Here is a 25,553-nt window from a genome sequence, read left to right as displayed (position 1 = left end):
AGGTTCTACTGTAGCTGAGCAGGGACAAATTTCTTTAGGACTGAAAATTCTCAAATATGAGCTGCAAGTAAGGCAGAGTACTTAAGGCAGCTGCTGGGTTTTGCTTTCTCTTTACTGGATTTTTAGATTGTTTTATTTGTTTAGCAGGTTCAAATTTTGCCCAGATACTGGGTTCAATGTGGTATGTTCCAACCGCCAAGTGCCAAGCAGCACAGTGAGGTGAAAAGGCCTCCAGAGACAGAAAAGAGACCTGGGTTGCAGAGCCAACCACTTGCTCCAGCCCAAGGGCCCTTGGCAAGTTCCCTCTGCGACCAGGAGAGCCTTGGATTAATTCTCTCAAGCGACTACAGCTCGAGGGAGACGGAGGGCACCAAGTTATCACTGGTATTGTTTAGAATTACCAATGAATGGATAATAAAAAGCAGATTATTATTCCTTTTTGGTGGTGTTTAAGTTCTTCCCAGAAAAATGCACCCTCTTATCACCCACACCCAGGGTAGAGGCTCCACATGACTCCCAGTCCCTGAAATCCAGGGTTTTTCCTTATCCACATCTGAAGGCATCTGCTATTCTCTTTCTGTTATTTGATTTTACTTTTTTGCTGGACTTGGAGAAACGATAAACCGAGACTGCACTGGGTTACCAGGAAAAAGATGATCTTGCAGATTGTCAGGGAGAGGGGCAGGATCATCAGCCTGCCAAGTCAGGAGTGTGACTGAAAGACATTAAATTCTCCATGACATTGATAATGGGAAGAAATGGCTTGGCAAAAGCTCCAGCTGCCAGCCCAGCAGAGGGAGTGACAGCCGATCCATTAGGCCTTCTAGTTTCCAGGCTTGGAGGTTCTGGTTGGTCTCCTGTGGCTTATTAGGAATCTGGCCTGAAGTATTAATTTGCAACCTGCTAAGAGCCTTGCGAACGTGGACGAATACAGATGAATGCAAGTCAACTCATTTTAAAAGGCTTTTCCCCTTGTTTTGTTGATTTCCCTCCAATGGGTATACTATTTCCAAAGAGCTCTAAAATTACTGATTTCATTCTTTATGCATGGCTTTTACTGGCCTTCCTGGCTATGGACCCTACCCCCCCTGCCAAGGGCAGCAGCTCTTAAATTTCAGCCTTAGAGGTTTGGGAGAGTGGGGAGTAAAGTGGTCCAATGACAGAAACCCTCCGAGCCGGGCGACCTTGTACCAGCTGCAGCCCCCACTCACGTTTGTTCTGGCTCACCCAGAACTTAGAAGCGATTTGCTCATGGTGCCTGGTTTGGAGTGGAGCTCAGGAAACTAGAAGAGGGATAACTCAAAATTCACTCTGGTCTTTCTTGCTCCCCTTTTCATTTGGGGTATCTTGACATTTTTGTTAGGGAATCGCATTCAGCTTCCAGGTAGGCTTAACTCATCTAGCCAGTGTTTTTTTCAAAGTCCTTATTTTTTCCTCCTCTTCAGCCATTCACCAACTCAGGCCCATATCCCTGTGACACCCCAGGGCAGCGACCTCAGAGCCTATGGCAATGTGCAAGCCTGTGTTGAGGTGAGATATCACTGCTGAGCCTGTGAGGCCCTGAGGCCCCCCAGTGACCTTGAAGGGGAAGGCTGAGGAGTAGTGGAGGATGAAGCGAGAGGGAGAGGCAGTGGCACTCTCACCTCCAGCAGGGCCTGGAGCACTGGGATTCCGTGGTGCAAGGATGCTGAGGAAGGGATTATGGAGCAAGAGAATTATTAACGTTTCCAAGCTGGTGCAGTTTTAAGGACAAATGGCTCTTTGGGGCAATTTTTTGTGGGCAAATGCTCTTTAAACAAGGGAGTAGCAGTGTTGAGTAAGTTTCACTGGACCTCCATGAAATGCCGGCTCTGAGTGGAGGACCATGGGCAAGGTCCCTGCCCTCATGGGGCTCACATGTCAGCGTGGAAGATGAACAATTCCACTCGCAACACAAACGGGACGCTTGTTACCAGACAGAAGGTGCAAGGGGCAGGTGGAGCAAAGGATATTGGAAGAACTTCTCGACATTATTAGAAAAGCAGGAACAAGCCCTAGAATGCACCACAGGTGGGAGTGTGGGTCCAGGAACGAAAGGATTTGAGCACCCAAGTCACACACTGTAATTCTGCCTGAGGCCAAGACCGCCCTGACCAACCACTGGTCCCATTTGGACCGGCATCAATCCACACTTGGGGTGCTGCATCCTGGGGTGCAATGTCTGCCCAGGACACCTCTGCCGGACACCAGCGTGTCCCCAGACCAGGTGCACTCAGCTGACTCAACTCAGGGCACCAGCAGCTCTCACAGTGTGGTCTCAAGGGCAGGGCTGCAGGGAACCCACTGCCTGCAGACACATGTTTGAAGAACCAATACAAATGATGTTTGCAGTGACCCGGCTTCAGACTACATGTTCCATTCACCCACACAGATCACACAGGAGGGACAGATGACAGTTCTGGGCACTGATCCTGTTCACAGAATCACAGGATGTCAGAGCCCAGAGGCCCTTTAGGGAGGATTTGCCAGGGTTTCCTTATCCTAATGCCTGGCAAAGGTTTTTGATGTTCCCATCTTGCCTGTGTCCCACCCCAATTCTGATGCGGCTGGGCTGGGGTTGGGGGAGGAGGCTGGCACGTTATTTAGAGCATGATCCTCCATAGATTCCACTACATTCTGGATAGTCCCCTCCCCACCCCAAACCCTGACACCAAACATCACTGATAGACTCCGCTCCTCTGATAGTCCACTGATAGATTGCCCCGGATCAGAGAGGCCAGTGACACTGTTGCACTTTAGTAGAAAAGCTGGAACCAGAACACAAGTTCATAACACGTTCAGTGTCAGAGAGGCCAAGTGACCCTGTTGCACTTTAGTAGAAAAGCTGGAACCAGAAACACAAGTTTATAACATGTTCAGTGTCAGAGAGGCCAAGTGACCCTGTTGCACTTTATTTAGTAGAAAAGCTGGAACCAGAAACACAAGTTCATAACACGTTCAGTGTCTTCCTGTACTTTGGGTTCTTATGACAGGACCAGCCTGTAGGGGACACAATAGGAGGGCACGATGTGGGGACAGTGACCGAGAGGGACTGAGAGCCTGAGCGCTGGCCCACTGTAATGGGGGAGGACTTGAAGCCGAGCTGTTCTCAGTCACCATCCTGGCTGGTCTCCCTGCAGCAGGTGGCCCTACCAGCTCTATGGGGACTTTGCAGCACCTTGGGGCTACTGCAGCTGTCACCACCTACCCCTGCCAGGCCTAACTGCCAGCTGGAGTATCTTGTCACAGCAGCCAACACAGAGTGTGTCACTGTTCCCTGGAGTGAGCTGGACTTGGGGACAGGAGAACAGGACCCTCAGGGAGTGTCTGCCTCCGTCTTAGCTGCCCCTGCAGTACTAGAAACCCAAACTAGACAAACCCTCGCTCTGTGCCCGAGTCCTGCCAGTACGGATGTGTGGGAAGGACAGAGAGGCATATCTCAGTGCCTGTCAGAAAGGCCACAGGAGCAGCAATCGGGGACACCAGGGAGGGCACTGGTAACTTTTCTGCAAGCTGGTGTCAGAGCCAGCAGAAGGGGCAGGAGAGGGCAAGGAACCTCTCATTATTTTCAACTTGCTATGCCAATGCAGAAACAATTGTACTTTAAAGGAGGAAAAGATAGTTACCCAAATAAATAAAAAGTCTTAAAACTGACGGTGTGAATTATTTAAAGGAGATTGAATTCCTGGTAATTTTTAGTTGCTACCATCCCATCTACCCCACTCTCAGCAGTGAGAGGGAGCAAGGGGGGCAGATTTGGGCAATGGTCCCTTGTAAAGATTCCCTGGGGAGACTCAGAGCCTGTGTGAGTTCTCTAAAAACCCAGATCAAGGTGAAAAGCCAGGGCACAGGGAGGACATGGACTCAGGGAGGAGGAGGGAGGGCTGGAAACAAACTTTTCAGTATTGTATTTTGGATAGTCTTCCTGAGGCTTTACCCGTCTCCCTGAAGTATCTTAAAAGCATCATCCTGGCCTGCCATTGAAGAGGACGTGGGTCCACAAAGACCACCCATGGGGCCAAATCTGGCCTTTTTTTTTTAAGTCCAGCCTGCAGGCTAAGAAAGACATTTACATTTTTTTAAATTTAAAAAATATCAATAGAAGAATAATGTTTTCAGATATGTGAAAATCATATGAAATTCAAATTTCAGCCTTCATAAATAAGGTTTGATGGAGCACAGCCATGCTGGCTTAGGTGTATTGAATAGGATGGCTGTAAAGCAACAAAGGGAGACCCAGGTAGTTTGCAAAGAGACGCTGGGACCCACAAAGCCTGATCTATTTACCTCTTGGCTCCTGACAGTGAAGGAGTTTGCTGGCCCCTGATGCGGGGTTGGAATGAAGAGCCATGACATGGGGAGAGTTTGTCTCTCCCTGAGGTTGGGACTGGAGGGCAGCAGCTCTCCAGGCAGAACCATGGCATCCTCTCCTCACTGTTACCAACCTCTGAACTTGTTTCCTCAGTATTCAATACTCCCTCATTAAGATCAGTCCTTGTTCCCCCTGGTGTGAAGGTCCGGAGAGTGTTGCCGCACCAGTACATTCACAGATTATTCCAAGTAATCACATTTTGAACCCTTCATAAAACTACATTGTTAACAATATTCCAAAATTGGTCTAAAATAGGCTATCATTTTTCATATTTACAGCTTTTATCATGGTTAAAACTGTTAAACTTTTATGTACCATTATAAAACCAGATCAGAAAATTCTTAAGGTCAAATTCTTCATTTTAAGTCTTGCTTAGAATAAGCACTGTACTTTCCATTGAGTAGAAACTTAATAATTTTAATACACTCTGAATTTTGCATTTTCCATATGAAACTGGATGCATTGTAATAAATTGAATGATGCATTGTAATAAATTGAATTTTGTTTATTTTTAAATACCTCTTCTCCAGAGATTCTTCTGAATTTGTAAGTATAGTAACTCCTTAGCAATAATGACAATCTCCAAGCACTGTGTAAATCTGTGGTCCCCACCCACCCAGCCATGGACTGGTATCAGCCCACCACGGCCTGTTAGAGCTGGGCTGCACAGCGGGAGATGAGCAGTGGGCCAGTGCAGGGAGCTTCATCTGCATTTACAGCAGCTCCCCATGGCTCACATCACTGCCAGAGCTCTGCCTCCTGTTACATCACCACCTGAGCTCCACCTCCTGCCACATCACTGCCCGAGCTCCGCCTCCAGCCACATCACCGCTTGAGCTCTGCCTCCTATTACATCACCACCTAACTCCACCTCCTCTCACATCACTGCCGGAGCTCCACCTCCTGTCACATCACCACCTGAGCTCCGCCTCCTGCCACATCACTGCTGAAACTCTGCCTCCTGTCAGGTTCGGGTGGCATCAAATTCTCCTAGGAGTATACTCCTACTGTACCCTGTAGATATGAGGAATCTAGGTGGCATGTTCCTAAGAAAATCTAATGCCTGATGATCTGAGGTGGAGATGTAAGCCACTTGAATCATTCCCAAACCACCCCTCTCCTGGGTCCTTGGAAAAGTTGTCTCCCTTGAAACTGGTTCCTAATGCCAAAAACGTAGAGATCACTGTTTAAGCTCTTTCCAGGATTTCCTCATTCTCCTTCATTCCATAGACCCTATTTCCTCAACCTCAGACCACAAGAGAGAGCAGAGCCAACATGGACAGTCCTTCCCCAGACTTTATGAAAATGGAGAGTGAGGAAGAAAAGGTCCTTCTGCTGAAGCTGTGCCCAGTCAGCTTCCCTTTGTGTCCTAGGGAAGAAAACCTGTCTGTGGAGGGAGGTGACCCAGAGCAGAATAGTGAAGATGGCCAGAGAAACGGGGTTTTCATCTCCTGGGCCTCTGGACACAGCCTCAGAGCCTCTTCTCAGTCCTGAAGCCCCCTAAGTTCTCTTTTTGGTTATCCTGAGTTGACCCAGATATCTGCCACTTTCTACTAAAAGAGACCTGATTAATACAGAAATAAATAAAAATTTTAAAAAAGTATACATAAATGTAGATTTTAAATTTATTGTTAGTTGGTTAGAGAAGGGGCCTATTATTTCAATTACTTAATTCACCACTGAAATCTATTCTCCCCAACAGCTACCACTGCCCTTTCATATTGTTTATAATTGTCTGTTTACATATCCATCTCTCTTGATAACCTATTCCTGTGTAGCAAACTGTTCTGAAACTGAGTGGTCTAAAGTAGCCAATTTGTTTTATCTCACAATATAATAGGCCAAGAAATAAGGCAGGGCTTCCTGAGAAACTCCTTTGCCCCATGAAATAGTCAGCTGGTGACTGGTCTAATCTGGTAAGTCCAAATAGCTTCATTCACATGTCTGCGCTTGGTGGGAATGGCTGGGAGGCTGTGCTCTGCTGGGAGCCTCTTCCTTCTTGCACAGCTCCCTGGTCTGTCTGTGCAGGAGGGGCTGGGGATGGATGGAAGGGAATGGCTGTTCTGACTTCCTACCTTCTTGCCTGTTCCAGGAGAAGGTCTAGCTCTGCTCATGAGAAAAATTTCCAAAGATGCTCAAGCCAAGAACTGAATGCATCCTGGATACATCCTGTGAGACCCTGGACACAGAATTGGCAGTTTGGGACAGCTTTGCACACTCTTTGGGCAGCTGAAAATTAGCCCAGGGCCAATTTTTTGTTTGGTATGACTCAGTTATTGAAGCTTTTCTACACACTATAAATAATAACATTCAGAAGAATAAGCAGGGCTTCCCCTGAAAGGAAAGAAACCTCAATTATGGTCGGCACCAAAAGACACAGTCTTACCTTCACACGTTGGAGCCCCACCATTGCCTTTGTTTGTTTTATTGGTTGGTTCGGCTATGTTTGGACTTAGTACTGAAGTGCTTTACAAATATTATTAAGCTTAACAGGTCCTATAAGTACCAAAGAAGGTGCCCAAAACACCAAGAAGAGAGGTTCAATTAGGATGAGGAAAAAAGTAAAGATAGTTCAGGAAAAAAATTAAAGTGAAAATAACTGCTTATGGAAATGAACCAATGCCCTAGCAGTGATCCTGAAGGACAGAGAAGAGTGTGCAACCTGAAGAGTGTGCAGTTGCACTAACCAGAAAAGAGTGTGGAGACAGGCTGGACCAAACGGGGCAGAAGTCTCCCATCAGCTCAAGAGATGAACAGGGGTCCTTGGGGGGCTCAGTGCAAGTGGCCAAGGCCCATGAAGTGACAACTGTGCACGCTACGGTCAACCTTTGATTTAAGGCCAAAGGGAACTGTGTGGTTCATCTGCCACCCTTTTAGGATCTTTGATATACCTACAGTGTGTACAAACCACAGTCCTGTATGAAAAGATGTCTGATACTATGTGTAGGGAACCAGGGACATAGAATCTGTGAAAAGGCAAAGTCCTCTCTTGCATTTTTGTTGGAAATACGCCTAGGGCTGCATCCATCCATCATCCAATGCAACCATCATCCATTAGGGAGCGTGAACATTTTAGTAAGCTAGTAAGCTCTAGTAAGCTCTTCAGGTTTCTCTTTTTGGCTTGATTCTCAAGTTCTCAAACATGGGGACACTTCAGGCATTCTCAGGCCCTGACTACAGCAGGGAGAGGCTGAGGCCGTGGGGTAAACTCTTCACCATCCCGGCTCCAGCTGAGTTCAGGAAATACCAAGGATCACACTTAGATAAAATAACTGCATACCACTCCTGCACAGACAGACCAGGGAGCTGTGCAGGAAGGACGAGGCGCCCAGCAGAGCACAGCCTCCCAGCCATTCCCCCTAAGTGCAAACAGGTGAATGACACTGGACTTACCAGATTAGACCAGTCACCAGCTGAATGTTTCATGGGGCAAAGGAGTCTCTCAGGAAGCCCTGCCTGAATTCTTGGCCTATTATGTTGTGAGATAAAATATCACAGTCCAGAGTCTGGCCTGGATCCTGCCAATGGTCAACTGGGACTTTGGGAAAGTCAATTTCTGTTCTTTTTTTTTTTTTTTGCCCCTTTTGCTCCACTGTAAAATGATATGCCCCAGGGATGTCAGAATTCAAAGGGAGCAGTGATGCCCTAGGGGCCTGTCTTTGCCGACATCGACATCGGCAAATGAACCTTTGTTTCTTTCAGACTCATTTTTAAGATCTTTTGACCAAGGTCAATAGGAATGTGTTAGTTATGATTTTGTTTATTATTTCTCACCATCTACCATCTGTATTACATGCCCAACGGCCTCCATGTTTCCCAGACGACAATTATTCCAACAATAAATGGGTGGAAATAATGAGTTTTCTGCTTTCCGTTTCTCAGAGAAGTTGTTTTCACTTACTTGTAGCAGAGAACTAAGGATCTCTAATTAGTTTTCTTTGGTTCTATATGTTACTACATGTAATAGACATTCCTCCTGGGAAGAGTGGGTGACCTACAGCATTCTGCAAATGTGCAAAAAATGGTTCCACCTCATAGTAGATTTGATTTTGTCTATTTCTCCAGATTTGGGGAGAAGTTTGTCAGAAGGAAAGGGTAAATATTCCCAAATTGCTAAAAACCTTAAGACACTTCAGAGTGTTGGCTGACTCTTGATGGTTTGCACGAGCCTGGGATATTTCACAAACTACTGGAGGAAATGAACATGACAAGTTTTTAATATTTTTGGTGAACAGAAGAGCACAGTGGCCTTAAATCAAATAGCCAGGGCTTCATCTGTTCTTCCGGGTGCTCGAGAGCTTCAGATCACTCCAGAGCAGTTCTGCCAGACCCTTACTACAATAAGCAGTTGTGTTTCTCTATGTACATAAATTCAAATACCAATGATGTGAGTAGCAAATGCACATCTAATTAGAACGTTAAGTTCATGACAAACACAGCCTTCTCCTTAACCTGTGAGAGTGTTTTGATACTGCAGTTTTAGCTTCTGCAATACAGTGAAACAAGAGCTATGACAGCACAGACTTGTGCCCACAAAACAGGCCTAGCTTTGGTGTTAATTTGAGAGCTGACAAGCGTCTAAGTTTACACTTACTGGCAGCCTTCACCTACTGTCCCTAATTCCCCAAGGCAACCCCTTGCTGAGGCATCATTTATCAGCAAATCTGTCCACTGAGGCCCGCCCTGCAGTACTGTGGAGTTTGTGAGTCTCAGCAGCCTTGAGTAACCTGACCACTCTGTCCCCCACGACTGATGGGGTCAGAAATCGGCCACAAGCAGCGGCAGTCAGAGCTCTTCTAGGCCCCAGGGACAAAATCCCTGAGAAACACATGGGGAAAGCTGACATGGAGTTGGAGCATGCGCCAGCCAGCCACATGGCAGAGCTCTGGGTTCCAGCCCGTTCTAGGTGGAGCTTGCTGGTCCGCTTGGTGCTGCCTCTTGGCACCTCTGGTGAGGCTGCATCCTCTGTCTTGTTTTCCTGGATTTCAAGATGCATCCCCTCTGTGTCTGTGCTCCCCTCAGCTCTCACGCTTGCTCAGCACCTGCTCAGCCTGGGGCCAGTGCATGGCAGCCACCTGGTCCCTGCTGTCTGCTCTGGACTCAGCTAACCTGGGTGCCCTTTTTGGTGCTCCCGAAAGCCATGGCCGTCCCTAGACAGTGGCTCTGTTCTCTGCACTAGCTCTTGGCGTGGGCTTTCTTCAGATGACTGACTTCTCATCCCTCTCCTATGGTCTTTTTCCCTTACTCATATTCAGACTGTGCTCCCCTGGGCAGGAACAGTTTTTTTTAATAACACCTGAGTTTTCTAGCTCATTTACAACATGCTCAATGGCCCTTCCTGCCCTTTTTGCTATCCCAAACCCTGGCCCGTTGGTTGGTCAGTCCCTCCCTGTGCTCGGCTGCTCCCAATCCCTTTGGACATGGATATTGAGGTCCTGAGGCATCTCTCTTGGGAGAGCACTCAAGGTGTGACAAGTCCCATCATTCCGAGGCAGGATGCCTGGTGGGAGGTTCCCGCTGCAGAGAGGCCAGCAGCCGGATGGCTCCCCCCAGCATCTCCTTCCCTGGAAGGCCTGTTCTCAGGAAGTTTGCACACTGGACACTCAGGCTAGAATCAGACAATGTCAGTCTGACAATACCCTCTTACTTTGGCAGAGCAGGTGGGACTCAATTTGACGGCTTCTCTGGCACATCCAGAGAGTAGGTAGAAGGATGGGCTAGAATGACCTCAGGGGTCACTTCATATCATGGACAAGCGAGGCTCAGAGCAGTTCTTGCCCAGAGTCTCAGAGTCAGTGGCAGAACGTGCCTGAAGTTTGTAAAGATGTTAGGGTAACCTGACTCTAGATGACACGTTTTTCAACTTATCTTCTCTAGACTAGCATCCATTGCTAAAGAAACATCTAAAAGCTCATGTTTTCCCTTTTCCTGAAGCCCTGATTTTGCCTGAATTCTACTTCCCCAACCTCCTCCTTTGCTGCCCCACCCCATGCTGAGCTCCAGCAGCATCTGGAGAAGCCAGTCCTCTCCTCCCATCCAGGAAGCAGCGTAACACCCACTTTAATGTCCCTAGGGAGCATTATTATCATTTGATGTGCCAATGTGGCAGTGGGCACTTTGCCAATCTTGTCATTTCAGAAGCAAATTGGCTTAAGTAATCACCTAAAACATCCTCTTCCAAGGGACATTTTTTTTTCCCACATAGGAAACAATATCTGTCATTTCCAACTGTGACAGAAAGATGAAGTATTTCTCCTACTAAGTGACACAGGAGGTGTTTTGAAGCCTTTGAAGGACTTCCGCTTAAATAAAGCGTTTTTTCAACATAAAAATTCAATGCATGTTGACAAAAGCTTCATGTTGTCAAATATTCAATTCAAAATCTCTCTGTTATTTACATTCTCCATCCCAACAACCATTATTAACAGGAAAGTTTTCCCTGTGGGGAGCATTGTCTGACTGGGGCTGGAGATGTTAGCCCAGCAATTCTCCTCTCTTCCCCACTGAGCTGTGCTCTGAAGACTTGTGCCCATAGCTTCCTTTGTCCCACCCAGAGGAGAGTGGGTGTTCCTCACAGCGGCAGATGGCGGCTGCCTGTGTCTCCACAGTGAGTCAGATTCCAATGGGATCAATCAGAGAGCGACCGGAGGGAACCTGGAAGCCACCCCCGGGGCCCTGGCCCCAAGGATGAAGAAGGCCCCATCCCCCTTGCTCTGCTCTCAACAGCAGCTTCTGACATGCACCCACTTACAACACATCTGTGGAAGTTGTTTAAAAATGTTTTTATTTCATTTTTAATTGACACATAATCATTATACATATTTATAGGAAACAGTATGCTATTCTGATACATGTATATATTATGTAAAAATCAAATCAGGGTTTGTTTTTTTTTGCATATCCATCACCTCAAACATTTATCATTTTTCTTTTCTTCTTTTTTCTTTTCCTTTGCAGTTCTTGGCCGTGGCTGGGTTTGAACCCACCACCTCTGGCATATGGGGCCAGCACCCTACTCCTTTGAACCACAGGTGCCACCCACTTCTCATTTCTTTATGGCGAGCACAGAAAATCTTCTCTTCTAGATCTTTGAAATACATACTGTTGTTAAGTACAGCCACCCCACGGCAGAGCAGGACACCAGGACTGACTCCTCCTGCCCAGCTGCAGCTCTTGCACCCATCGGCCAGGCTCTAACCTCTCCTCTCCTGCCTCATCTCTGCATCCCCGTGAGTGAGATCAGACTGTATTTCTGCACCTGGCTTATTATCAAACATAAGGTCTTCCCGGTCCATCCACGTTATTACGAATGAGAGAATTTCATTCTTAATTGTGGCTGAATAGTATTCCACTGTGGACAGATATACACATACCTCAGAGATATTGTGGGTTCAGTTCCTGACCCTCGCAGTGAAATGAATAGTCACAGGTTTTTTGATTTCCTGGTGCATACAAGTTATGTCCACACTGTACTGTAGTCTGTTGTGTGTGCAGTATCATTACATCTGCAAAATGTATAGACTTTACTCGTATTACTTCTTTTTTTTTTTTTTGCAGTTTTTGGCTGGGGCTGGGTTTGAACCCACCACCTCCGGCATATGGGTCTGGCACCCTAATCCTTTGAGCCACAGGAGCTGGCTCTAAAAAACACTTTATTGCTAAAATATGCTAACGGGAAGACACCAAGTGAGCACAGGCTGTTGGAGAAATGGTGCCACAGACACGCTTGATGCCAGGTCAGCCCCGTATCTGCACAGCAAAACAGAGCATGCGTGTGTGTGCATGTGCGTGCGCCACATTCTGCATATGCTGGTCCAGAGAGGGACGCACAGGCTGGTTCCACGTCTTGGCTGCTGTGAGGAAAGCTGCCGTGGACACGGGGTACAGCTATGTCATCAACACACGAGTTCCACTGCCTCCAGATGTATACCCAGCAGTGGAATTGCTGCATCTTCTGGTATTTCAATTTTAATTTTTGAGGAACCTCCACACCACACTCCATGTGGCTGGGCTAATTTACATTCCCATCAACAGTGTCTAAGAGCTCTCCCTTGCCCACATCCTCACCAGCATTTACTTTTTGAGCTGATGTCATTGAGGTTTTGATTTGCATTACCCTGGCCATTAGTGATGGAGAGCATTTTTCACGTGCCCGTTGGCATTTGAATATTCTTTTGACAAATGTCTATACAGATATTTTGCCCATTTTTTGATCAGATAATTTGGAATTTTGCTACTGAGTTACATATATATTCTGGATATTTACCCCCAGAAAAAAATGTCAGACATGTAGTTTGCAGAAACTTTCCCTATTCTGTAGGTCCAATAGTTGTTTTCTTTGCTCTATGAGAGCTTTTTTAATTTGATGTACTTCTACACGTCTAGTTTTTCCTTCCTACGTACTTCTGGAGTCACATCCAAAATTTCCTTTCCTGGACAAGACCATAAAGCATTTCCCCTACATTGTCTTCTAGTACGTTTAACATTTCATCTTACATTTAAGTCCTTAATCCATTTGAGTTGAAATGGATTGTTGGAAATCAGTCAGTTGCGGGTACATGAATTTATTTCTGGGTGTCTACATTTTGTTTCATTGGTGTACGTGTCTGTTTTCGTGTCAGTACCCTGCTGTTTTGGCTACTATAGCTTTGTACTATGCTTTGAAGTCAGACAGCATGATGCTTCCAGCTTTGTTTTGTTCAAAATTACTTTGGCTATTTGGGGTCTTTTGGGGTCCCACACAAATATTATAACCATTTCTTCTATTTTTTGTTGATATTTTGATAGGGATTGCATTGAATCTGTAGATGACTTTGGATAGTGCAGAAATGTTAACAATATTAATTCTTTCAGTTCATGAGCATGGACTATCTTTCTATTAATTTTTGTCTTTTTACATTTCTTTTATCAAGGTTTTATCATTTTCAATATAGAAATCTTTCACTTCCCTTGGTTAAATTTATTTTTCAGTATTTTATTTTTTGTAGCTATCATGCATGGGATAGTTTTCCAGATTTCTTTCTTTGATAATTCACTGTTAGGGTATAGAAATGCTATGTATGTTTGATTTTATATCCTGAAACTTTACTGAATTTATGTATCAGTTATAACAGTCTTTCATTGGAGTCTTTATAGAGTTTTCCATATGTTAGATTATGTCACCTACAAAGGGACAATTTAAGTTTCCTCCAACTTGGATGCCCTTTATTTCTTTCTCTTGACTAATTGCTCTGGCTGAGACGTCCAGTGCTATGTCAATAAGAGTGATGAGAGAGGGCATCCTTGCCTCATTTCAGATTCTATAGGAAAAACTTTCACCTATTCCTCATTCAGTATGATATTAGCTATGAGTTGAAGTACATTCTTTCTACACCTAATGTGGTGAGAGTTTTTTAAAACATAATTGACACATAATAATTGTAAGTACTCACAAGGTTCAGGGGGATGTTCCAATACAGGTATACGCTGTGCATGGATCAAATCAGTCTAAGCAGCTTGTTCATAACCTTAAACATGTATCATTTCTGTGTGGTAAACACATTCAAAATTCTTGCTTCTGTTTTCATCTGTACATTACTGATAACTCTATTCATCCTCCTGTGTAATGAGACGTCAAAACTACAAATCTGTGGTTTTGATAACACAGTCTGACTGTCACTGTAGCTGGGATGAGATCTTTCCTTCTGCTGCCTTTGATTGGATTTGGATTCAATGCTCTCCCTTTAATTGATTTAATTACTAAAATTGTTTGTCATAGTTGGCTCTAAAATTCAGGTGACTTTGTCACTGTAAGCTGGAACCGGGATATACGTGTACTGGGCAATGGCCCATTCAGGAAGATGAAAAAGGGTCAGACAGTGTCTGTACGAAAGTCACGTGGAGGTGGCACCAGACAGCCATCCAGTTAGCGCTAAGGGCTCAGGGTAGAGTGCCAGAAACTCTCTGGACACTTCTTGGAGTTTATGATAGTGTCATATTCTGGGCAACGTCACTGGAAACTTCCTGTGATGGTGCCGGTGGCATCCATTACCCTCCTGTCATCTGGTCACATTCATTCTTCTGAGCTGCTTTAATACACATTCCTATATACTAAAACAATCTTAAAGCAGGAGGTACTTCTTATAGTGTAGTGTATGACAAGTAAAAATGAACAACTTCTTCGATATCCTTTGATTTCAAATGCTGTGTAGTAACTGAGACCACTGAGGCCTTCTTGCCTTTGTTTTACTGGAGAATGTTGGGGCCGGGGAAAGGAAAGTGACTTGCTTCAGAAGGCCCAGCTGACTGGCAGTGCGGGGCTCAAACCCCAGCCTCTTAAATTTCAATGCCCCTTTTCCTACCACACCTGTGCCCCTAAGTCACAGGCAGAGTTTCAAATTGCGTTCATGATTATCTCTGCAAGTAATTTCTTTAATCTCTTCAGATACGTCACCCAGTGAAACTGAATTTTATTTTTAAATGTGTGTCATGTAAACTCATGCCTCCTTTATTTTTCTCCACCTGTTGGACTAACAAGATCCCTTTTTCAGATGGTGAAATGACTCCTAGCAGGAGGGAATTTGCAAACTAGGAGCAGCTGCACAGGAGGCTGCCCAGGCGAGCAGGGCTGGGCAGGAAGGGGCAGCAGCCTCATCATGGAGACTGAGGGGGCTGGGTGAAATAAGCAGGACTTGCATTTAGAAAGTGGGCTCCAGGAAGGGGGCCCCGGGAGCAGGGTTCTGGCAAACCTGGGATACACTGAGGGCTATGCAGGGGGTTCTTACCCAGCAGACTGAAGGGCTCAAGCTCCTCAGGCCTCAGTACTCTCCCTAGGATCTCACTCATTGCCAAACAGGGCACTCGCCAGCTCACAAAGCTCCCAGCGGGACTGGGCGGAATTCAGTACACAGGCTCTAACTCACAGGAATGCCCTGTCCACTCCAGCGACAAGGGTTCTGGCTATACACCAACCACGTGCCTGCTTCTCTGGCATCCATGATGTGGAGAACTCCTTGAATCACAGGGCAGATTTCTGAACAAAGACAGAAAATCCTAATCTGAGAAGCAAAGACAAATGAGGGCGCCCAGGGGGCAGGCCTATTTGGAAAGCTGAGTTCTTGGAGCTCACATCGTCTGCAGCCAGCTTCCTAGAAGAGGGGCTCCTGTGTGGTGAGCCGATTTATGTAACGGGCTGGGCTCAGATTCACCCAGTCTGTGACTCAGCAGTGTCTGTCTGACGTTTATTACCGCTCAGACAGACTGGCGAGTCATAAATCCCGCTTTGTTTTTTTGTTAAATGGCTCCAGTCAGGAGACAAAGCAACAAAGAGGAATGACCCCAGCTGTGCCGCTCATCTGCGTCTCTGCAAAGAACAGGGAAAAAAACGTGGAAACGAGCAAACAGGTCGTGCTGTGATGGATTTGTGCTCGTCAGGCACACACCAGGGCTGTCCGGAAAGTACCCAGCTGTGCACCAACCCTGTGGGAACACGTGCTGGACTCCGAGGAGCCGCCTGTCTTATCCTCCTGCGCTACAGCAGAACCAGTGTCCGGTGCTCCCACTGGCTGCTGGGACACCCAGTACCACAGTGGCCATCTCGTGCCACATGCAGGAGTGAGGTCCTTGTACTGCTTAAAGCCCAGCTGGCTGGCAGCGTTGCCAGGACAGAGGCCCCAGGCTTGAGGGTAGGGGTGCGGCCGGAGGAAGTGAGACAAGACAGGCCTCCCAGGAATGCACACACGGCTTCTGGGAGGTGCTGCCTGCAGGAGTTATGCCCAGCAGTGACCCTCTCCCCGTAAGGCTCCATTTCATCACCTGTTTCTAAAAACTAGAGTGATGGACGTGGGGGAGATGGATCAGCTGATGTCTCCAGCTCCCTGCTGCACAGTTCTGTATTACATGGAGCAAAGACGAGCTAGGGGACCAAGGGGAAGAAATGCGCATAGGAAGTTCACTTCATCTTTGAAGCTCTACAAGAAAAATATTCTTACCATTTCCATTTCAAACTCTGAGCTTAAGAAAGTTAACTGAAGCTCAGAAAACTTACATAAATTGCCCAAGATCCCAAAGCAAGTCACTGGCAGAAGCACATTCTCAACAGGCTTTTATATCTCCCGCATCACTTCCCCGTGGTGGCACGTACTTGGTCCAGAACTTTGTATTAAATAAATAAGTACTGAATCACACCCAGGTATATGCGTACGTCATCAACGTAACATATACAACACCTTTCCTACTTCCTCGGAACTGATGATAGAGTTTGCAAAAAGGAAAGTAGGTTTTGATTTCAGTTTTTCCCTTTAGGAGTACCCATATGTGCCCTCAAAGGAACTTGGGTTGAAGAAGATAATTTCAAAATAGAAATAGTTTGTTCTCTTCAAATTCCAGCAATATGTCAGATGATATCAGACATTTCCTACAAGAACCGTTTTCTTTCTTGCATTTAACATCTATAGAGAAGAGGCACTGAAGTTGCTAAGACAAGGGTCATCACATAAAGACGGGTAAGGATTGAGTCCACCAAATGCTCCCCACGCATCAGGGAAGAGGGAAAAGAAAACAAACAACTCAAGTATGGTATTTAGTTCTCTTTCGAATCAGCACTAACAAAGAAGGAAACCACCAGGTGGAACGTGGCAGGGGAAGCTTGAACAGGGCACTCGATTAGCTCACATCACAATGAAACTCTATCTCAAAAGGATACCAAGAGATGGTGGATGACAGAGGCAGTCCCTGGGTTACAAAGGAGAGAGGTTCTGTTGTTCTGTTCTTAAGCAGAATTTGTATGTGAGTTGGAACAAGTGTGTCTGTTACTTATAATAGCCCCATTCATAAATGTGAGTTGTATGTGAGTCGGATGTTTGTAACTCAGGAACTGCTATAAAGAGGTGGGAGATGGGCCTGTCACTGGCTTTACCTTAAGTGATAAAAAAGGAGTTCATGAAGAAAGACTATTTTATACCTACTGAAAAGTGGAAACTTGTTGTTGTCCTTAAAGAAAATGTGTCTTCAAAGTAGGAAATAGTCTCCATGTGTGGACTGCAATTTGCCGTTACTGACCCATTTTTAAATGGCAGTGAGATTTACTCAAACAGAAGGGCAGTGGAAGGAACTACAGGAGAACAAGACCCCTAAGTTCTGCCAGTGTGGTCCTGAGAGCCAACCAACAGGAAAGCCACAGAGCGGCTCTAACAAGACACAAGAACAAAGAAAGCTCAAGCAGGGAAACTCAAGGCATTTTCTGAGAGGCCCAGGGGCCGGTGGTCGTTCCCCTGCAGAGTCAGCTGTTCCCGGTTCTCTCTGGGGTGACAGGTGCTACAACTCTCTTCCCCGCACAGTGACTACCCTCCAGTCCAATATTCTGAAGCTTAGCCAAAGAGATTACATTTTTGAAAACTAGGAAAGTATTCCTACTACCTTATTTATATATAAGTAGTATTCATAATTTCCTTGGAGCTGTATCAGGGAAGTTAATTATATCCTCCCATTACGAGCTTCTTGGAGATAATTTACAGCTGACATGGTTGACTCAACACAAGGGCCCTTTGGACTATTAACAATAAAATTTTTAGCACTAATGTTATGCACCCTGATTAGCACCCCCTAACAATTAAGACAATTAAAAAAAATATAAGAATATTCAATTTTTTAGAAGTTGATCTCAAAGTATAACTTTTGGCCGCTGACTTGGGGGCCACAGGGAAACTCCAGGCTGCTACTTTCAGGTCTCATAATCAGACATTTAGTTATTTGAAGAGCAGCAATTCCAGTGGAAAATGTGCCAAAAATTCTCCAAAGTTGCAAACATGGATACAAGAGGTGAATCCATTATTGTGTATAGCAGTATCTCGTTTTTCTTTAGTTAAAAATATTAAAACTTACTACCAAATGTGCGACATTGTACATTATCTCAGCTCTCCAAAGTTGAACCAGCCCTAACCTCCCTGATTCTAATAACCAGCCTGAACTTCAAACAATCACAGTTGACCTGAGTTTGGCATTTGACGGCAGTTCAACCAACTATTCCTTGGAAGCCATGTAACTTGCTTATTGTAGCAAAAGGTGGAGGCAGGCAGGTAAAATTGGATTCTTATTCCTACACTCATATAATCTGCAGATTATAGAATGTGGTTTTTAAAGGTCAGAATGAATTGCTAATTAAGTTGAGGCATCTGAAATTAGCAAATAAAACTGCTACTCAGAATAGTGACTAAGGAGTAATTAATCATATGGAGGGAAAAAATGGCAGGATGTCGAGCCAGCAGGATAGTTGTTTCTTAACTACTTACCCTAGAGCCTTCTGTTGATGTTACTAAGAAACCGTTAGCTATTAATTCTATCCCTTTCTCTTTAGGCTGCATCCTTAAAAAAAAATAAAACACCCAGTGTCCAGGGCTTTCTATGAAGATGCAAATCAGCTCACCTGGACACCTTCTCTGGTAGGTATGTAGATTCCTGTGTCTTCCCTTTGCCTTGTACTTAAACATATGAGGGAAGAAAAAGTTACATTATCATAGTCATAATCTTAAATCCACCGTTTTTTTTTAATATATAAATCTCCAACAAACTTGGGCATCTTAGTATCTTTGCATCTTGTAATGCAAAATCACCCGATATACTCCGTAAGCCAATAGTCACTCCTCCTCTTGAGAACACCTGTTTAAAACATTTTGGTTTTGCTTCTAGGTGTGTTGTGTTTTCCAAGGTGCCGTATTTGCTAGCCGTGGGTCAGGTGCCCTCAGTCCTTGCTGGACCCTCAGGGTCTCAGCTCCCCTCAAGGTTCATGCATATTAAATTTAAGTCAAATTGATAAACATGAGTATTACAATGGAATATCCAGTTGATTCGACATGCATATCTTAATCTAGAACACAAATCAAGGCAGCATTTATATAGTTGTGTATTTTTAAGCACTTTATTTATGAATTAGCTAATCCACACCATAAACCTATGAGGTAGTTTAGCATGCCTTTAGTATTAATAAATTAGGTAAAAACCAGAAAAAGAAAAAAATCTGTCTCCACAATATGTTGATTAGACTCCTCTCATTCTGGTCACACACACACAACAAAGGAAAAAAAATTAAAAAATCAATTCCTTACACAGTTGACCAAATGAACAATGAGTATTTATGAGCCGGGATGAAACGTCGAGAGGGTGGTTATTCTGTTACCTGACAGTTTAGAAAGACGACTTTCCTATTACAGTTCTACTATTCTGTTATTCTATTCTAATATTCTGACAGGTCAGAAACGCCTCACTCAAATGATCAGTTTGGGAAGAGGTGTGAACCCCCTAAACCACCCCCCACCCAAGGCTTAAATTTCCCTAATGGGAGTTTCAGCATTTTTCATCTATCTCTTATTTATCACCGTTTGATTTGGTTGGCCTAAGATCTCACCTTGGTAGAAAGGTGTGAAGAGTCTTGCAGTTTCAATTTGTTTATGTCATCTGGGAGGCAAATGAAAAAGACACGATTGGTCTTGGTAATCAGCAGTGGAGATGAGAGTTGTATTACCACTTTCATCAGCAAAGGAATCACTGTGGTCCTCTCTACTTAGCAGATTGCTTTATGACCTTGTTTATTAGCTTGCTGGGCTGTGGAGACTGTGTGTAATGAACGCTTATTATTCTGCATTTCACAGGCACCAACCTGCAGCTCACCTTTGCACCGAAGAAGAAAAACTCCCAAAAGTCAAGGAATTGCACGGCCAGGACTGCAGGAACGTGCTGTGTCACTGAGATGACAGAACCATAGCAAACAAAATAAAGAACAACAAACAAATAGCTAGCTTCCCAAGGAGGCATGTTTCCATCAAGAATTCCCAAAATATAAACCAACTTCATGGGCCCTTCCTGCATAAAGGTGAAAATACCATCGCCAGGGTCTGTGGTAATTACAATGTCCCTTATCTGTGTGGGCAAAAATGAAGACATTTGCAAACAACAAACGCAGACCTCTGGCAGGGCATTTACTTTCCCTTGACCTGCTGCCAAGGAGAATGGTTTTTAGATGAGGAACTCTGAAATAATCTGGTTATTATAGCCAGAGGCTTATCTATAAAAAGTTTGGCACAGCCTTTCTGTTAAGCAAAATAAATCTATATTCACAGGTTTTTCTACACTAAGTCATTACAAACAAACAAACAAACACAACACTTAGGGCATTAGTTCACTCAGTAAACACAAACAGAAACAAAGTTTTTGTTGCTGTGGTTTTTTGTTTTTGTTTTTTACTTGAACGATGCTTATTTTACAGCAGAATTGACAAATAAAGCTTTATTTTACATTTGAAGAAAAGCCCTCCGGGGATGTTGTCTGCTTCCAACACAGCAAAGTCGACTTCTTCCATCCAAACCTCTTCCTTCCTGTGGCTGGCTGGCTTCTCTCTACAGGCATAGAAACTGGGGGGTCTGGTCCCTCCACAGAGGGCCATCCTGGGGAACGGTGCCTGATTCCAAACACAGGGAAACGGTCTCCGTAATAACAACACTGTGCATTCTGCGTCGTTTGTTTATTGCTCACTGAATCGTACCTATCTCGGCTCTCTGGAAAACAGCGTGTGTCCAGAAAATCCTGACACCAGGATATTCATAACCTCTGGTCATAAGATACAAAGGGCAACCCCAGCCAGATCCCCACTGGTGCAGTGATGGGCTCAAGAACAGAAGCTCCTCGGCATCCCACACTGCAAGGCACCAAGTCTAAGTCACCACCGGAAAGAACTGAAAGAACTCGACCTAGAGAGAGAGCTTGACCATTTGCCTTGGAGACGGCAACCATCAGAGAGCCATGTGTTTCTCACCTGGCCTGCAGTCCTGTGGGGTTCTTCCCAAAGTGACTGAATCCTGCTTCAGCCACCTGACTTCAGTGAAAAAGCAAAGATAAAAGGGGCCTTTCCTCACCCAAGGCTGCCACTTCTTCAGAATTGAACTCACTTCTTTCCAAATCCTTGGCACCTCAAATGAAAACCCACAATTCAGGCCAACTTTATAACAAAATATTCATTTATCACCACCTCTTCTGGGGCTTGTCATTCTTCTTTTGGAAGAACATTTCACCAAGGTCAACTGCTGGGAAGACATTTTTGCCTAAGAGGATTATCATGCAGGCAAACGAATTCTTTTCCTAAGCTATTGTTTGCCAGCTTGCAAAGAAGACTGGGCTTCACCTTGAGAACCCATTCTTTGAATGATCAGGAAAAAAGGATGAGAATCCTTCCTTTATTTACCCTTCTCATTTTCTTTGTTCAGATGGCAAACACGTGACACGCGAGCTTGAAGGTGTGCAGAGGGGACTGGTGTTGTCCATGATGTACATTCCTCCAACAGCGGCCTCCTCGGGGTCCCTGCCTGTTGCCTTCAATCACGCTCAATGTGATGGACAAAGAATGTTTATTTCTGGATAGAGGTGGTTTTACATCACAGTCATTGAGGATTTTAACAGAATAATTATACTCTGAGGAAACTGAGAATAAACTGGAAATTTAAGTGTCTCCACTGTCTTGAAGTTTGAATAATGCTCCAACCATTTGCCATAGGATTATAATTTAGAACATGTGTGAAACATGTTATCAGGAGAGAAAAAAACCCCAAACTATTATTATGACTTACCAAAAAATATAAAAAAAGAAAGAAAGAAAGAAACAGAAGGAAAGAAACCTCATTCGTTGTCCAAAGTCAAGATCAGTCCTCTGTTGATCTGTGAATCCTTGTAAGAAATGTTCATTGTTCAAGAAAGATCCTCCTCTGGTGGGTGCTAAGCAAATTCTCCCCGGCAGAGAAATGCTGATATGTTTTCTTATCTCTTGATCGATGTTTTCACTACTTATTCTTCAGGCTACAAGACAGAAGGGAACACAGTCTTAACTTCTTTCATAATTACACATTCCAATGCCTTTCTCTCTGTCTTTTCTCCCCATATCACTTAAACCATCAAACTCAAATTCATTTATGAATTTATATGGTGAATCTTTTGGGTTTTAAGCCACCTGTATATATAACTCATTGGCCAACGCCATCCCCACGTACACAAAAGCAAGCCTACTCCTCCACACTGTCAGTCCAGACATTAAATTCATTTTAAATATTCTTAAAACAGAAACAGATTTTTTTATGTTATGATGCACACGCCCGTGTCTACATTTTCAGGTGTAATTGCATGTATCACCTTCTCATTGTGAGTGAAAACAGCATTACAGCATTGATTCAAATCAATCTAAATCTCATTCTCTGCTCACTTGGAATTTTCTCCATTAGAGAATAGGAAAATGTTTTTTTCTGGATTTATTCTCAAAAAGTATTGATTCAATTCAAATTGATAACTATTTTTAAAAGGATTTTACATGTAGTTTTTTTGCTTTATTATAATAAGATACTACCATTTATTACATGCCACTATGTGCCAAGAATTTTACATTTATTTTACATTGCAATTTAATCCCTAGTCCACCTTTAGTGTATGTGCCGTTTCTCTCCCCATTTTAAAGGTTACAACACTGAGGTTTACTTAGCTGGGCTAAGTTAATGGCGCAGGACCATTAAAGGGTAGAAGTTGAACCCTAGGGAAGGTCAAAATCAGGAGGCAGAAGAGCTTGTTGCCACTAGGTGCAGGGATTTCTGTCCTGCTGCTAAAGACAACTCTGGGTGGAATGAGGCTGCCGGCCCAGTATCTCTGAGTAGTTGATGGTTAATATTTTAGACAGGAGGGTGGCGAAAGGGCTGAGCAGGTTAGAATTCTCACATTGGTCTTCCTTCATTGCTAAGATCCCAATGTCTCACTGGCGATCTGGTAAATGAAGATTTAAAAGCCACAAAGGAAAACTCTTATCACTCACTCAGAAACACACAGCATATCTTGAAATTTCACTTCCCAAGGAAAGTGCTATCATAGAATATTCTTAGGATCTGAGTAAGACTTTGAATGCGAGGGGTGTGCTCCGAGCAGGGGGCCTGTTTATAACACACCAACGGGAATCTGGGGTCATTGTGGTGAGTGGCACAGAACTCGTGGCCTCCCTACAAATTCCCTTCATGAGAAGAAGAAGAAAAAAATTTTGAAATGTGTGTGGTGGGTGTACAGCTGATCACCATATAATTCTTTCAACTGTACTGTATGTTTAAAAAATTGCCTAATAAAATAATGGCAAATTAACAACAACAACAACAGAAAAGAATGTGAATGCTGTTGGTATAATGCAGACCAAAAGGAAACGGAAGCTACCTGCTTTTTTGGGGGGGAGGGAGGTAAAAATATCTTTGAAATTTTGCCTTTGGATGACCCGTTAGTGGCAGCCACCACTTTTTCATAGTTGATATTAAAAGAGAAATCCTGTTTCAGTGTCTCATATTTAATTCCAGCTGTGATCCGGCCTTGACCTGAGCAAACCCTCTATTTGCCACTGTTTTCACGAATTAATGTGGAAATAAAAAAACACTGGAAGTCCCTGCGGAGTAAACAAGTTTAATGTTTAAGGTGCCTTTCCAATTCCGGCCAGTTGGGAGTGCAGTAGAAGGTCAGGTCATAGCAAGAACACCAGACACACCCAGAGCTGAGCAGTCATGGCTGCACCCGTCACGGTTACATCATTCAAAGAAACCAAATGAGAGCTTTGGGTTTTCTTTAACTTATGGCAAAAGTCGTGTATTAAGAACTTGATCCCGTAATGAGGATTAAGTTAGCATAATTATTCAGATCCTTTCTGAACACATACAGTAATGACAAATTAAAATGTCTTTCAATTCCGTATAGTTTTTATAATTATTCATCTGTTACTGTTAGCATTGCCAGAAAGCCTCTTTCATATTTTAGTTAGCAGCCCATTTGATACAAAAGAACAGGGAAAATTTTACTATTAATAAATAGGCAGCCGTCCAATCCCAGAAGAAAATGCTTCTTCATCTGAGAGATAAGCTGCATAATTCAAGTATTTTCAGAAATTTCTTTAAATAGAAAATTGAAGAAAGGCATAGGGAAGAGAATTCATTATATAGTTTCCATTTGTGGTGAGGGCCAGTCTCAGACAGTCTGAACTCTGGTTTGATTTGAAGAGACCGTTTCGACTGTACCTTCTATACAGTCACACTCGTAGCGTTCACCGTACAGCACGGCCTCTGCTTCACAGTTGTACCTTTCTCAAAAGAGCGCAACGGGGTGTCATGGGGACTATTCTTGGGGTCCTGGAATGCAGTTAGAAACATGTTAGGATGGGTGCCGTGGCTCACACCTATAATCCTAGCACTCTGGTAGGCCAAAGTGGGTGGATTGCTTGAGTTCAGGAGATCGAGACAAGCCTGAGCAAGAGTGAGGCCCCATCTCTACTAAAAATAGAAAAAAAACTAGCTGGGCGTTGTGGTGGGCGCCTGTAGTCCCAACTACTTGGGAGGCTGAGGCAAGAGGATTGTTCAAGCCCAAGAGTTAGAGATTGCTGTGAGCTATGATGATGCCACAGCACTTACTGAAGGTGACAGAGTAAGACTCTGTCTCGATTTAAACAGTGTGAAATGAGTACTTGCACTTTTCAAAGAGACGTGTCCATGTTGGGGAACTGTGGGGCTCCACACGACCCCTGTGACCTCCAGCCCCTCTTGGAGGTCCTGCCACACAGGCGGTGATGAGAATCGTATCCAGGACGAGCCAGATGAGAATCGTATCTGCAGGACCAATTATGTACAAAAAGCTTTGCCTTTTATCTACTATGCTCCCCTTTTCCTATACTGACCCTGAAGTTCCAGAAGAAAGATATGTTCTGATCTGGGTATGAGATATAAGTCTTGATGCAGACCAGTAAGGACCATCGGAAACGGCCTCACCTTTGATAACAGCCAGAAATGTCAGAAATCTTCCTGAGGCATCAACCAGGGGAGGGGGAGCACGTAGAGAAAGCGGTTTGAGCTCGTGTGTTAACGATGCATTTGTTCCATACTGAATTTAAACTGTTCAATAAACGGGACTAAAATCAAAGCAGAACACCCTCAGCCATTATAAAGACTGGTTTCTGAAACCAGGCAGCAAATTTATAAGAACAGGAAAACTACAGTCGTGACCCATGGTTTAGACAAAACAATGTGGCCGGAACTCATTAGATGAGGACAGTCATAGTCCAGGCAATTTCCATGAACACGCTGCCAAACAGCTGTGACTTTGAACTTGTTCAGCCTGTGGCCTGAGAAGTGAATCCAGAGAC

The 25,553-nt window shown here is 44.4% G+C and overlaps 1 protein-coding gene and 1 pseudogene across 2 annotated transcripts in view; one reads left to right on the top strand and one right to left on the bottom strand.

The window, feature by feature from the left end:
- Window positions 1–22,076: 22,076 nt before the first annotated feature.
- The window catches only part of ZMAT4 (zinc finger matrin-type 4), a 344,755-nt gene continuing 341,278 nt past the window's right edge, over window positions 22,077–25,553 (bottom strand). For both annotated transcript variants that reach the window (XM_053578481.1, XM_053578482.1), the window contains one exon: window positions 22,077–22,207. In XM_053578481.1, the coding sequence (XP_053434456.1) occupies window positions 22,192–22,207 (16 nt within the window). In that variant the 3' untranslated portion in view covers window positions 22,077–22,191. The remainder of the gene's footprint in view (window positions 22,208–25,553) is intronic.
- On the top strand, window positions 23,297–23,404 carry LOC128576603 (uncharacterized; annotated as a pseudogene).

This window comes from Nycticebus coucang, chromosome 24, assembly GCF_027406575.1.
Source record: "Nycticebus coucang isolate mNycCou1 chromosome 24, mNycCou1.pri, whole genome shotgun sequence".
Lineage (NCBI taxonomy): Eukaryota > Metazoa > Chordata > Mammalia > Primates > Lorisidae > Nycticebus > Nycticebus coucang.
Note: the sequence above shows the minus strand (reverse complement) of the source record. Positions and strands in the feature narration are given on the sequence as shown.